General features: G+C 37.7%; 1 protein-coding gene across 1 annotated transcript; it reads right to left on the bottom strand.

Moving 5' to 3' along the window:
- Positions 1-252: 252 nt before the first annotated feature.
- Positions 253-14,611, bottom strand: LOC129684901 (acidic mammalian chitinase). The gene is made up of 11 exons (XM_055618158.1): positions 14,587-14,611; positions 13,379-13,408; positions 12,703-12,904; positions 7,267-7,323; positions 6,465-6,630; positions 2,907-3,031; positions 2,609-2,732; positions 2,142-2,327; positions 1,216-1,335; positions 989-1,130; positions 253-579 (listed from the first exon to the last, which is right to left on the bottom strand). The coding sequence occupies exons 1-11, from the start codon at positions 14,609-14,611 to the stop codon at positions 329-331; spliced, it is 1,428 nt and encodes a 475-aa protein (XP_055474133.1). The 3' UTR covers positions 253-328.
- Positions 14,612-15,260: the final 649 nt, after the last annotated feature.

The raw sequence follows: 15,260 nt of genomic DNA, 5'->3' as shown, positions 1-15,260 counted from the left end.
AGTCATTATGCCATCATGCAGATGGACACAGACAGGTTAAAATAATGTATGGTGGTTGGCTCCACCATGTCATCACCCTCTCTTTCTTTCTCCATATGCATACAGACACACACATACACACAAACATACATACATACATATATATTTATATATATGTTCATAGCCAGTATTTCTAAATGGAGAAAAGTTTTCCACCAAACCATGAAAAATCAAGGACACTCATGTTTTGGCTACTGATTTTATTACATAACTTTAAATGGATGCAACATGCCTTTGGAAAGGAGTAAAGAAGAGTGCAGAAGTTTGGGGAAGAATGGCAATGTCAGGTTCATGGCCAGTTGCAGCAATTGCAGCTGGGATCAAAGACAAGCTCTGCCTGACAGTGCTGCTTGTATGTGATTCCATTGTGGCAGTGCCAGAAAGCATGTCTGTCATCGGCCACAGGGTAGAGGCCATCAGCTTTGCCAGCGCAGAATCCACTGCCTTCAGAGCCTCCTCCAGAGCTCCCACTCCCACTCCCACTCCCAGTTCCTGGAGGAGAAGTCACTGGCTCAGTAGGTGGGTTAGGGGCTGTGCAACCTGAAACATACAAGTAGAGAGAATAAGGGTGGTGCTGCTGTGGCAGTGAACTTCACATGGAAGTAGAGAAAACTACACACATTATTGCTGGGAGGTGGGTGCCATTATTTGCAGTCTCACAATCAGAGATTTGTGTGCTGAAGGTAAGCATAGTTTCTGTAGTCTCTTACAAACCTTGAAGTTCTAGAAAATCTGATCTCATACACTCCAAAGATAGAAGTGATTTCCTATAATTTCCTTAGAAATAGAGTTTTAGGGAAAGTCAGTAGCTGTCTCTCACCTGGGTAAGTACAACAGAATAAAATAGGAAGAGTATCCCCAAAACAATGGTGTGAGAATGTCAAGACTGCCTTTAAATGATGAAGGGACATTATTAACACACCCTCTGAATACTTGTGCTGTTGTTTACCTGTAGTTGACACATCTAGGGCTTTGTTCAAAGTAGAGGTCAGAGGAAATTTTCCCTGTTCACAGAAAGATCCAGTGAAGTCATCAAGGTCAATGGCCCAGATCATGGCACCTCCAAAATTATTTTGCTTAAGCCATTGAGCCTGTTTAAGAGTAGAGGGCAGAAGGTTCATTGATTTCCAGAGCCTTGGTTCTGTTATTCCAGCAAATCCAAGGAGCTGACCTTACCTTGACACTGAAGCTCTTGATATTGTCATAGCCAACCCACTCGTTACCCTTATAGGCATAGGGCACTTCCTGAGGGGCATCCCAGACCTCAGTGGCTCCATTTCTTAGGAAGGTACAAATCTTTAAATATGAAGAGAATCAAACCCTTTCAATATTAATCCCATGAAAGAGAAAACACATTGACTTCTTTCCTTTCATATCCATTGTTGGGGTTACCTCAATTTTATAATTCAGTTTTGTTTACAGTAAATAAAACTGGGTTATTTTCATCTTTGCAGTGAGGCAGATGAGACCTAGGACTTGTACACACTATGTACACGTTGTATCACTGAGCTACATCACAACCTTAGTCTTTGCTTTTATATAGAGCTTTTTTATATATAGCTTTGAATTTAGGGTTGTCCTGTTTAGCTTCTTGAATGTTGGAATTACAGATATGAGCAACCAAAACTACAAAAAAAAAAAAAAAACCTGTCATGAAAAATCGTTGTACACTACTTTGTCCTATGGTACTAGAGATTAAATATAGGACTGTGTGTATTCTAAGTAAATGCTCTACCACTGAGCTACATTCCCCAGGTTCAGTTATTTCTCAAATTCTTATACTTTATCCATATTTTGGTACTAAAATATTGGAATCTATAGTAGTTTATGAAGTGTATTTATTTTATTCCTTTCTTTTCTAATGTAAATATTCTTAATGGTATAGTCTGTTGCTTGAAGGAATATTGTTTGGATTAATTATAGAAGCACATTATCCAAACCCTTAAAGCTCCACCCCACCTCACCTCTGACCCCCATTGACACAGCTTACTGAGACAGGTACTAGACAAAGCAAACATTCAGATCCAGAAAATTCTAAACTGAAGACTATGCACAACTTTGGGCATGTAATTCATAGAGCACTATACGGTCAATCTACTGACCTCATAGTAGGCCCAGAAACCAGACTGCCTTGTATAGGGCCCATCAGGACCAGCACCAAAGGTAGGGGCACCAATTCCATTATCAGAAGGGTTGCTCAAGATGAAAGTATGTCCATACTCTGGAAATCCAACAATGAGCTTCTCAGCTGGGGCTCCATTGTCTTTCCAGTAATTCATTACATAATCCTGTAATGGCAACAAGTTAGACACAGTACCTGAACAGTCAATGACCTATGTTAGCTTTCTATTTTAGTAGGTAAATTATATGATATTTATAAGTAAAGGATTTATTTCTTGGTATTTTCTTTTTTCAGAAATTTTGGATGAAATTACAGTTAATGAGATATGGCCAGTAACTTAAGATATTAACCTAAATAAGACAGCTTCCAAACTCATGTTAATTTAGAACCTGAGTTTCTCTATGATTTACATACCCTCCCCCAGTCTTCATTCCCGTACGATCTTACCACATTGAGGTAGGCATTGCTGCCAGTCTCAGTTGGGTATTTGTAGAGTGGACTATTCTCTCCCGTGTAGCCCTCCCAGGACCCATGGAAGTCATATGTCATGACATGGATGTAATCCAGATACCTGAGAGATAGTAATATTTAGAATCATTTCTGATAACTTTCTCACAGCTATGCAGGCAATGACATCTTTTCCAAAGCAAGTTTACAAACAAGGTCTTTAAGTATAAGACATCTCAAGAATAAGTACAATGCTTAAAAGGTCCCCACAAACGTTTAGAATTAGTGTACTACTCACTTGGAAAGTTCAGGGATCTCATAGCCAGCCTGGATGTTGGAAATGCCAGCAGCTACAGCAGCAGTAACCATCAACCTGGGCTTGTTGCTCTCAATAGCCTCCTGCTCAAAAGCTTCACGCATTTCCTGCAGAATAAGGCAAGCATGTTTGAAGTTAATTTCAGCTACTTAGATAATAGCAAATACATGTTTTCATGGTATCTTTCTTCTCCAAAGTACTTTCATCTATTTTTAGTCTCTTGATGTTTCAATAAACTCAATAGTATAGGTAATATGAATTTTAAATTATATAGCTATATAATGTGCGTGGGAGCTGGAAATTTTCACCTGAGTTCTAAGGGAAGTTAGGGGGAGCCAGGGTCCCAAATGACCAATCAGAGTTCACTTGTATCACAGCATGTTGAAGCTACATTCTTTGCAGTGCCTTTTATCTAGCGTTCAGTGGTTTGAAAAGTTTCTTCCATTCTCCTTACAACACTGATCTATCATTCAATAAATTCCAGAATTAGCCAATAAAGAATGTAGTAATGGCTGGATGCCAGGTCCAGTTCAGTGCCAGATGTTAATTCACATGCTTTTCTGTGTGACTCTCACTTATTTGGAATACTGAGTTGAGATTTTATGATGGTATTATCTGGGGCACCAGATGGCATTCCAGGCACACCTTTGAACATTGCTTATGAGTTGTGGTTGAAAAACCTAAGACATTTACCTGGAAGGAGAAGAATTACAGAGTGTTATGTCTGTCTTCAAATGTTAAATTCAGATACTGTAATGTGTATGGTTTCATTCTGTGCCACTTTAGTGGGCAGAATTGTAGCCAATGATTAGATATTATAACTTACAGTAGTCATGTTTCAATGAAGAGTAGAGGTGTTTTTTTACATTCTTTGGAGCTATTCAACAAAAATTAAAGTAGGGCTTGTAGAGATGGCTCAATGGTTAAAGTGCTTGCCATGCAAACTGAAGACCTGAGTTCAAAAGCTCAGTTCCCACAGAACCCACATAAAAACTTTTAAGCAAGACGTAGTGGCATATGGTTATTAATCTCGGTGCTGAGGAAACTAATACAGACAGAGCCCTGGGTTGGCAAAGTGGCCTGTGATAATTCATGATTTCTAGAAGTGAGAAATGGATTAAAAAATCAAGGTGGGCAGTCTCTGAGAAATGACATCCCACATACATGTATACCCCATACAACATATACATACACATAAAAGTAATCTGGATTTTGTAAAACCTTGTGTTTGTGTTCATGTTCATATGTGTGAGTGCAAGCACATGTGAGAACCTCAGATGTCAGTCCTCACCTCCTACCTTCTTTGAGGTACTGTCCCTTTTGTTGTTTACTACTGTGCTGCCAGGCTAGCTGGACCACGAGCTTCTGGAGATGGGCAGGTTTCTGTCTCCCATCTCTGTAGGAGCACTGAAATTTCAGATGAGCATTACTGTATCTGGCTTTTATGTGGGCTCTCATGCTTTGGAGAAAGTTTTTAACACATTGGGGCATCTTGCTAGCCCAATATTGAAGTTATTCTGAGTCTATCTATGACCCAATGTATAGAATGATATAGAAAACAATATACCTTGGAAGAAAATAAGCCTAAAATCCATGTTTTGGTGAGGTCACTAAGATGTCAGGAATTGGACAGGCTGCTCTCACAAAGTTGGTCCAGAATTTTCAAAAAGAAAATCCTTGTGCCTAACCAAACAGCTAGCCACAATACTACCTCACCCTAGACTTGAAACCAAAAACTCTTCCTACAACTGAACTTTGATCAACCTTAACTTGCATGGTCCTCAGTTTTATGGGCTTGATTTGCATGGAACAGATTATGTAATAGGAAATTATGTGTTTAGCAGGTTTGTTGTCTGGGCTACATTTGTTCACATGGTGGAAACTATACACCCGGATGCTGCAACCTATGATACTCACCCTAATGGAACAAACACTTCTCCAAAATGGAGACAACGCTACCATCCACCCCACTGCCTTATACTGTATGTGGGGTTCTAGTTACTACCCAAACTTCTGCCCCTTCTAGTGGATTCAACAAACATTTTCTTACTGCTCTGGTGTAAAGAGTCAATTTATTCACTGCCAATATCATCCCCAATTTGAAAAACTTCATAGCTCTTGTTTTTATTACTCCATTTATTTTTCCTTGGCAATCATGTACCCTTACTGATGAATTCAGCAGTATTGGTTTTTTTTTTGTTTGTTTGTTTGTTTTTTTTTTTTTTTTGCCAGACTCTCTGGGTTGATATCCATTCAATTCATTGTGATCATTCTAGATATGTCATCCTCATATTCAAAGCTAAATTAACCAGTCTACTTGTTATTCTTCCTGTCTATATCAGCATCACTGTAATAAAAATAGTCCTCAAAATCAGAAAACTAGGAATCATTTCTACTTCAAATGTGATTCCTATTGATATTTGTTCTCTTTATACCTCTGTGTATATTCTCTTCCCTCATTGTCAGGTCCATTATTAGGACCCTGGTTACCTCTTACTTATTTCATTGCCTTCCTTCTCTATCCTGTCTTTGTACTCCTAATTCACGGGTTCATAATTAATTCCAACATATCCATTCCAAAATATACAATTCTGGTCATATAAACCATTGCATAAAAACTTTCAAAGATTTTCATTGTCCTTAGGAAACTTCAAAACTCTTTAACTTAATATAAAAGTGTTCATGGAATCTAATTCTTGCCACCTATTTATTCTCAGAGGATTGAAACTCACTTCTCACTTGATCTGTCTTTTTACGTCATTTTCATCTGCACTGAATTGGATAACACCACGTTCAAATCCAGCATCACTTTACCTAGAAAGTTTCATGTCATTTTGCCCAAGAGCAGAATTAGATGTTTCCTCATTTGCTTATGGATTCTGTAGACCTCTAGTACAGAATTTATTAAAATGTGTTACACTTATTGCTTATGCTTTAGTTCTCTGCCTCAGATATGTGTTCTTTAAAGCCAAGATTCTGCCTTATCCTAGATTTTAACCTATGCCTAATAATGGCACAAAGCATAGATTGCTCAGTAACAGTAGACAGTTTTATGCCAAAAGTCTAGAAGATATCACAGGTATTTATGACACTTACTATCTGTGTGATGTCCAAATTACTTACACCATTTTAATCCTGCAAAGTGGAGGTTATGTGCTTAAGGAGCCTATATCATTGAATAAGTGTCAAGATGATATAAACTGAAAACAGCATGTAGAGTAATGTGCAGCATAAACCTTGTTCTAAGAATGCATGATATCTAAGGAACTTTACTATGCTAAGATTCCATAATTCTAAAGTCATGTTTGGTTTTATTGTACAAGGACCTATTTCTCCTTGGGAAAAAATAAGCCAGATGTGATGGTACACCCCTTCTATTCTAGCACTTGGGAGGCAGAGGCAGGGATATCTCTGTGAGTTCTAGGCCAGGCTGGTCTACAAAGTGAGTCCAGGATGGCTAAGGCTACACAGAGAAACCCTGTCTCAAAAAAAATAGACTTTAGATATTGTAAAGCTACCATCTCTTCCTGCTTTCCTCACCTTTACCAAGACAGTGAAAAGATGTTTGTCCTGAGGAGGGCTCCCACGTGAGCCTGGGTATTCCCAGTCCAGGTCCAGTCCATCAAACCCATACTGACGCAGGAATCTGATGACTGAGGTGATGAAGGTCTGGCGGTTCTGAGAAGTAGAGACCATGGTAGTAAAACTGAAGGAAACACAAAGAAGACATGGTAAGGCCTTGGTGTTCTGAACACACTGGAATAAAAACAGTTTGCAGTTCAATTTCTGCCTCACAGTGACTGAGCATGAAAGGATGTTCCAGGGATGTCCTGGTCTCTCTTTGCAGCCATGGTGTCTCAGCTTTCACTTTATTTTGCTAGTCTTCCCAACTCCCAACTCAAACAATTTTCCAAAATGCCCTTGTTTTGAATGTCCAATTAACTTAGTTCACAGTGTTCTCTATCTTCAAATATGCTCCCAGTTCATGTCTACTCAAGTAAGCCTTGTTTATATACATATAGTTCTTTTTTCTTTCTCAGGAAGACAACAGAAATACAGGATCTTCATCAGACTTTGAGCCCTTCATATACTTTAAGAAGAGGCCTTTTGAAGCAGGCAACTAAAAGCTCAGAGGATGGTGTCCCAAAACATTCATCCAAATTTAGCCATGTGAAAGCCACAGTAGTCATTCTAACATCTTCTGATAAGTATTGAGGATCTGCCATGATAATTTATTAAGTAAAAATATTCATTTAATGGACATCCTTAATATCCATCTGGAGTTTTGAAGTCTAAGAGAACATGGATTATACTGGGCTACATTGCTTTTGATAGAACTTACGGAGCAGTTCCAAAGTTCCAGCCCCCAATAGCCAGGAGGGTTTTCAGTTTGCTGTTCCTATAAAGCAAAAGATAAACAAGGAATTTCTAAATCTGTAGGTCCGGCCATTTAAAGTAACATTGCTGTTTATAGTATCGTGCCTGCTCAAGTTACTCAGGGTAAGTTTGATGTCATAATCTATACTTGAGAACTATTTGAGTTATTTTTTTCACTACTGAAACTCTCTTTACTAAAGCTCTTTATATTACCACCACATATGAGGTAAGGGCCACTAAGAAAAATCAGGATTATACAACTGTTGGCTTTATTGGTGTGGGCTAGCAAAGTTTATATTACATATAACTTAAAAAGCACAATAGCTCATTGCTCTTTCACTGATAAAATGTTAAATGTTGCTTAAACATAATTACTTTTTATCCTCTATAATAATTAATATAAACTAACTGATTTGTTATTACATGCATACCTAGAAACTGTGGTTAAGAAACATCTGTTTCCATAAGAATTATGTGTAAGAGTTGTCAGAGAACATGAAAATTCTAGTTTTATTTTCCTCTCCCCTGAGAGTCTGATAATACTACTCTATGGCATATGTTCTCTGCCTTCCTAAAGCTGACCTTTTAATACAGCTCCTGGTGTTGTGGTGATCCCAACAATAAAATTATTTTCATTGATATGTTATAACTGTAATTTTGCTACTGTTAAAAATTTTAATGTAAATATCTGATATTTTCAATGACCTCAGGGAACCCCTGTAAAAGGGTCTTCAGCCTCCAAAAAGGTAGCAACCTACAGGATGAGAACTACTGATTTAGGGTGACTGACATTTTTATCAGGTGGCCCATGGAATTTTTATACACATAACAAATGGACACAATTAAGTAAAAACCTTTTTAAAGAAATTGTTTTCCTATTGGGATTCATAAACTGAAATTTCCTAGCTGTGTTCATGATAGTGTCAATAGTAATAACAACAATTACCTGAACTTTTCTTGGTCCCAGATAAGTATAAACTAAATGAGTTAATGAATTCCAAGAAACCAGAGATTGCTTTGATTTAAAAACAGAAGAGAACTCAAGGCCTGGTTGATGACTGCATTGATAAGGGCACTTATTATCAAGCACAACCCAAGCTCAATCACAAGAATTCAAATAACAAAAAAAGAACCAGTTTCTTGCAAGTTGTACTCTGGCCTCCATATACATGCTGTGGCCTAAATATTCATACATGCATACACATAAAACAATTAATTGATTAATTAGTTGAAATTTTCAAAGGAGTAAACAAGGTCTAGAGAAGTGGCTCAATAGTTAGGAGCAAATTTTGCTACTGTAAAGGTCCCAAGCTCAGTTCCAGCACCCACACCAGGTGGCTCACTACCCACATACCTATAATTCCAACTCCAGGGGATTTAATATCTCTTCTGGGTCTCAAATTCACATGCACTAAGTTACATAGACACACACACAAACATGATTAAATATATAATAAAATTTAAGGAAAAAATATAAAGAATTGGGCAAAGTTTAGGAAGTCCTGTGGAAAAGTGGGGAGAGGTATAGAAGCTCCTGGATATTACAGGAGCTCCACAAGAAGACCAACAGAGCCAACTAAACAGGGCACAGAGGGCCTTGCAGAGATTGAAGCACCAACAAAGGACCATGCATGTACTGGATGTAGGCCCCTACACAGACGTAGCCAATGGGCAGCTCAAGCTTCATGTGGGTTCCCTAGTAAGAGGAGTGGGGACCTATCTCCAACATAAACTCTATTACCTGCTTTTGATCACTTTCCCCAGCACGGCTGCTTTGCCAGAACACAGGGAAAGTGTATGTGTTCAGTCCTGATACAACTAGATGAGCTATGGTGCATTGGTGTGGGGCTTTCCTTTTCTGAGGATAAAGGAGGGGGTATGGGGGAAGAGAGATGGAGGGTAAGAGTAGAAAGAGAGGAGGGAGGAAAGGAGCTATTATCAAGATGTAAGTGAATAAATTAGTTTTTAAAATTTCAAAAACAAACAAATAAAAGGCTATCAAAACCCAGTAAACCATTCTGATTCCTGGACTAAAACATGTCTAATTTTATTATCCTTTGCACTTTGTTTCCTCTTGCAGGGTGTTAAGATGGCTTGCAGTTTTCTGTGTCATTATAAAAAGATGGTATAAAAGCAACAGACACATATGTACATGTGATACATATGTATGTCTGTGTGCATATATATATATACATACATGCATATTATCACTGGCCACTTGAAGTGAGGTTTTTGGAACAGAAGCATCATTCTCATGTGTTAGAGCTTAATAGATATAGTTGTTTTGTTCTGCTAACAGTGTCCTTTGCTTTACAAAAGCTTTTAAGTTTCATGATTCAATAAGAAGATTTGCTCATCTATGTTCATAGCAGCTTTATTTATAATAGCAAGAATCTGGAAGCAACCTAGATGTCCCTCAAAGGAGGATTGGATACAGAAATTGTGGTACATCTACACAGTGGAATACTACTCAGCTATCAAAAACAAGGAAATCATGAAATTTGCGGGCAAATGGATAGAACTAGAAGAGATCATCCTGAGTAAGGTAACCCAGAAACAGAAAGACCAGCATGGTATACACTCACTGATAAGCAGATATTACTCAAAATCCAACACTCCTTCATGTTAAAAGTTTTGGAGAGATCAGGGATACAAAGTACACACTTAAACATAGTAAAGACAAAACACAGAAAGCCAATTGTCAACATCAAATTTAAATGGAGAGAAATTTCAAGCAATTCTACTAAAATCAGGGACAAGACAATGCTACCGATTTCCCCATATATATTTAATATAGTACTTAAAGTTCTGGCTAGAGCAATAAGACAACTAAAGGAGATCAAGGGAATACAAATTGGAAAGGAAGAAGTCAAAGTATCATATCATGATATGATAGTATACATAAATAACTCTAAGTTATTTTAACCAGAGAACTCCTACTGCGAAAAACACACTAAGCAAAGTGGCTGGATACAAGAGTAACTAAAAAAAAAAAAAAAATCATTAGCCCTCTTACATACAAATGGCAAAGGAATTGAGAAAAAAAAATCAGAGAAAAAAAATCCTTCCCAATATCATCAAATAATATATTATAGGATAACTCTGATGAAGCAAATGAAAGATCTATATGATAAAAAAATAACTTCAAGTATTTTGAGAAAGACACTGAATAAGATGTCAGAAGATGGAAAGATCTCTCATGCTCATAGATCAGTAGGACTAATATAGGGAAAAAAATGGCCATTTTACCAAAAGTAATCTACATATTCAATGCAATCCCCATCAAAATTCCAACACAATTATTTACCAACCTAGAAAACACAATTCTTTATTTCATATGGAAAAGCAAAAAATCATGATAGCTAAAACAATCCTGAACAATAAAAGAATCACTGGACATTCCACCATTCCTAATTTTAAGTAGGACAGAAACATTGATCAATGGAATCAAATCGAAGACCTAAGAGTAAACCCATACATTTACAGATACAAAATTTTCGTTTAAAAGAAATCCAGAAATACACACTGAAAAAAATCAAGTATCTTCACCAACCGGTGCTGTTCTACATGTAAAGGAATGCAAATAAATCTTTTTTTGCATTTTTTTTATTTTATTAATTACACTTTATTCATTTTGTATCCCCCCATAAGCCCCTCCCTCCTCCCTTCCTAATCCCACCCTCCCTCCCCTTTCTGCATGCATGCCACTCCCCAAGTCCACTGATAGGGGAGGTCCTCCTCTCCTTCTTTCTGATCTTAGTCTATCAGTTCTCATCAGAAGTGGCTGCATTGTCATCTTCTGTGGCCTGGTAAGGCTGCTCCCCCCTCAGGAGGAGGTGATCAAAGAGCAGGCCAATCAGATTATGTCAGAGGCAGTCCCTCTTCCCATTACTATCTAACCCACTTGGACACTGAACTGCCATGGGCTACATCTGTGCAGGGGTTCTAGGTTATCTCCACGAATAGTCTTTGGTAATAAATCTTTATTTATCACACCGAACAAAACTGAAGTCCAAGTAGATAAAAGATCTCAACATAAAACCACATATACCAGACCTAACATAAGAGAAGGTGAGGAATAACCTTGAACGTATTGGTATAGAACACAATTTTCTGAACATAACACAGGCACAAAGATCAAGAGTTAATAAGCGAGACCTCATAAAACTGAAAACTTCAGTAAGGCAAAGGGCAACATTAATTGGACACATTGACAGCCTACAGAATGGGAAAATATTTTTACCAATTCGACAGCTGATAGAAGACTAATAGCGAAAACATATAAAGAACTCAAGAAACTATCCTAAATATCCAAATAAAAAAAAACCCAAAAAAATTAAATTAAAATGAGGGAGGGGGCCACAACTGGGATACAATTTGAATTGTAATAAATGATAAAAATAAAATTTTTTAAATGACAAAAATTGGGGAATAGATTTAAACAGAAAATTCTTAATAGATGAATCTTAAATTGCTGAAAAATACTTGAAATGTTTAACATCCTTAGTCATCAGGAAAGTGCAAATCAAAACTATTTTGATTTTCTACCTTACATTTGTCAAAATGGCTAATATCAATAACAGAAGTGTCGGCTCATGCTGGTGGGGACATGGAGCAAGTGAAATAGTTGTGCGTTGCTGGTGGGAGTGCAAACACGCACAACCTTCTATGGCTATCAAAATGGTGGTTCCTCAGAAAATTGGGAATTGATCTATCTCAAGACCCAGCTATACCACTCTTGGGCATATGGCCAAAGGACTCTCCATTTTATCATAAGAACACTTGCTCAAGTAAGTTCATTGCAGCTTTAGTCATAATAGCCAAAACTGGAAACAACCTAGATACATCTAAACTGAATAACGGATTTTTAGAAATGGACTATATTTGTATAATGGAGTATTACTCAGCTGTTAAAAATTTAAAAGTACATCATTAAATTTGCAGGCAAATCATGGAGTTAGAAGAAAAATCATCCTGAGTGAGGTATCCCAAACCCAGAAAGATACAGTATGTACTCACTTATAAGTGAATATTAGGCATTAAGTAAATGATAAAATGATAATCAAGCTACAATTCATAGACCCAAAGAGGTTATGTAAAGAGGAGGGTTCTTGGGTAGATGCAGGGATCTTCCTGGGAGCAGGCCATACATCCAAAAGGTAATAATCACAGAAGAGAGGGTAGAATGACTGTAGAAAACAGAGACAGTGGACTGCAAAAGTGTTTTCCAGATACAACAGAGAAGATGCGCATACAAATTCACAGCAGTTGTAACAGCATGCACAAAAAAGCATTAACTTATTACACACCCCAAATATTACAAGTAACATCTTCAGAAACACTAGAGGTGGCCACTACTGGTTCAAAAGATACAACTTAGGTATTTACTTCCTTCTTTTACCTGTTTTTCAAGCCATTGAAAGCTTTGTAGAGAGTAATATCATTCCATTCTATGGTAGTGATCTCATTGTTCTGCATCCCAGCAAAGGCATAGATCAGGTGAGTACACAGGCAGGGGTCAATGTCATCAGGCTTGAAACTTCCCAAGCCTGGCCGATACTGGGCCCAGTTGGTGAAATAGCATACCAGATTGTAGGCAGACCCTGTGGTGATCAGGAGTAAGTACGATGATTTGGTGTACATGCCATTGAACTATGGTAACAGTTTAGGCCGTGCTTCTGTTTCCCTCCCTGCCTCAGTGGCCTGATTTGTACTCTTTCGGATACCTCAAGAGATGGTACAAGCACATTTGGGAAGCTTGGAAAAGCTTAAGCTCCTTCTAAGGAGCCCAATGGTCCCATGAAGCCCAGTGGATGAGAATTTAAGACTCATAGGCGATCAAGATATAGAGAAGAGCCGTAACAGCTGAGCTAAAAGTCTACTCCTCCATATGGCAAACTCTCTCTCTCTCTCTCTAATATGTTTTATCTCCTGATACATTTTTCCAAATAGAGTAATACTGGGATGTATTTCTACTTAATTATATTACTCAGACAGTAGCATTATGTAAATTCAGATGCTGAGTTGTTTTACGGTAATTGTTTTGTCAGCAGTAAAACATAGAATCAGCAACTTACCCAGCTGAGCATTCAGCAGAAGGGCCAGACCTAGCAAGAGAAAAGCAGGTATTTATTCTGAAAAAGCTGCCTGAATCCTCTAGGATATTAGAGCCATATGGTCCACCATGTTTACCATGTGTTAATGACAGCCCAAGTGAAACTTTGCAGTTGTGTAAATGGATGATCTTTCCAGTAAACATTCTTTGATCTACACTTTACCTGTTGCTCAGAAATTGTCATTATCTTTTTGTACAATTCTGTTATAATTTCTGTAAATGTGAAGTCTACTATCTGTGAAGCAGGGCTGACTGAAATCTCCCCGAATTCATAGCACTTAGTGACCACACAATCAGATGTGGCTCATTTTCCAGAGCTGATATGAGTTCTGTACTTCAACAGATAAAGCATACTTGAAAGCAGAGGGTCAAGCTTCAGGAATATGTCGGTAGCATCTTCACAGAAATTTTGCTAGAGGTATACCTCTAGATGTTTCTCCTTGGCTTCAACAAAGCACTTTCTTTAAGACATTATCACACTCTATAGTGACTGGCCTTGATCTAGAGAACTTCCTGCCTGTGCCACTTGAGTACTGAGGCCACAGGCTTGAATCACTATCAAGAGAACTGGGCCACTTAACTCTGCTTCTTCTATTGACTGAGCTTTAGAATCCCTTTGAAACAGGTTTTGAGGTATAACAAAGTTTCAAAAGCACAAATTTAGAGTATCTTATAAGTTCTAGGTGTGAACTGGCTATAAACAACTACAAAATAAACCACTTTGAATATCTAAGAGTAACAGTTTTGTCATCATCACCTTCCCAGGATTATAAAAAATAAACAAGAAATAATCCTGCAGAAAGCAGAGCAAAGAAAACTTGCGTATCTCTGTGTAGATTCCTGCAGTTTTTTTTTTTTTTTCCTCCAAAGGAGCCATTTTCAGGACACAAAGAAGTAAATAAACATAGTATCAGTTTAAAGCACAGGGAGATAATGGCTAGATAGGACAGGAAAAAAAAAAGTAAGACAAGTATTGAATGACAGTGAGACTTGCTTTTCGGTTATGCCAGTGACATGAGCTTAGAGAACAAAAGAAAGACTGATTGTATGAGAATAGAATACTTGCAGTGAGAAAAAAATGAAAGTATAGTGTGTTGACTGTTTCATGGTTGTGAGATCCTCAGAGAAAAGGATACAAGGCAAGGCCAAGCTCTGCCTCTGGCTACAGACCTGTGACAAGAGTGAGGCTGGCCATGGTGCCTTCAGTACTGCTCCAGCTGAGCCTCAAATGGCTTTTTATACCATCAGAGTGCCTACTTATCACAAGGGTTTCTAAATGGACAGTGTTAACCAAGACCTGTATGTGACTAATCATTAAATTTACAGATCTCCCCATTAGATTTGGCTGCTTAGATCTCTTGCCGCGCCACCACCTTTCCTGACAAAATAACACCATGTCTCCTTGGAAAGGGCAGGTAGACTATTAGAAATGACCTTGAAACTTTTGATAACTTTTTTGGCAGTTCCCATTGTGGACAAACACCTGTTTATATACTGAAGTTATGTTTCATTTTGTGGACATTTCGTGCCTGGCATAAAAGAATATTGTTACTGGGAAGTAAACAATAAAAGCTCTTGGAAAATATTAGCTGTTTTAAAACCATTTGTTATGGGACTTTCACATACAACACCTACAATCAGTGCCTAAAGAATTTTCCTCTCTATGGGATGCTTTCCAAACATTCTGCCGATACCTGCTCTTAAGAATAACTTCAAGTTTTAGAGTAATTTGGTTTAAGAATTTATGAGTGAGAAATTAATTCTAATTTACTATTCCTTCTAGTAAATTTCTACTTCAAAATGTTTTATTCAGTATTCCTGTGACTGACACCAATTTATAGCTA

Source organism: Psammomys obesus, unplaced genomic scaffold, assembly GCF_907164565.1.
Source record: "Psammomys obesus unplaced genomic scaffold, mPsaObe1.curated_primary_1811, whole genome shotgun sequence".
Classification (NCBI taxonomy): Eukaryota; Metazoa; Chordata; class Mammalia; order Rodentia; family Muridae; genus Psammomys; species Psammomys obesus.
Note: the sequence above shows the minus strand (reverse complement) of the source record. Positions and strands in the feature narration are given on the sequence as shown.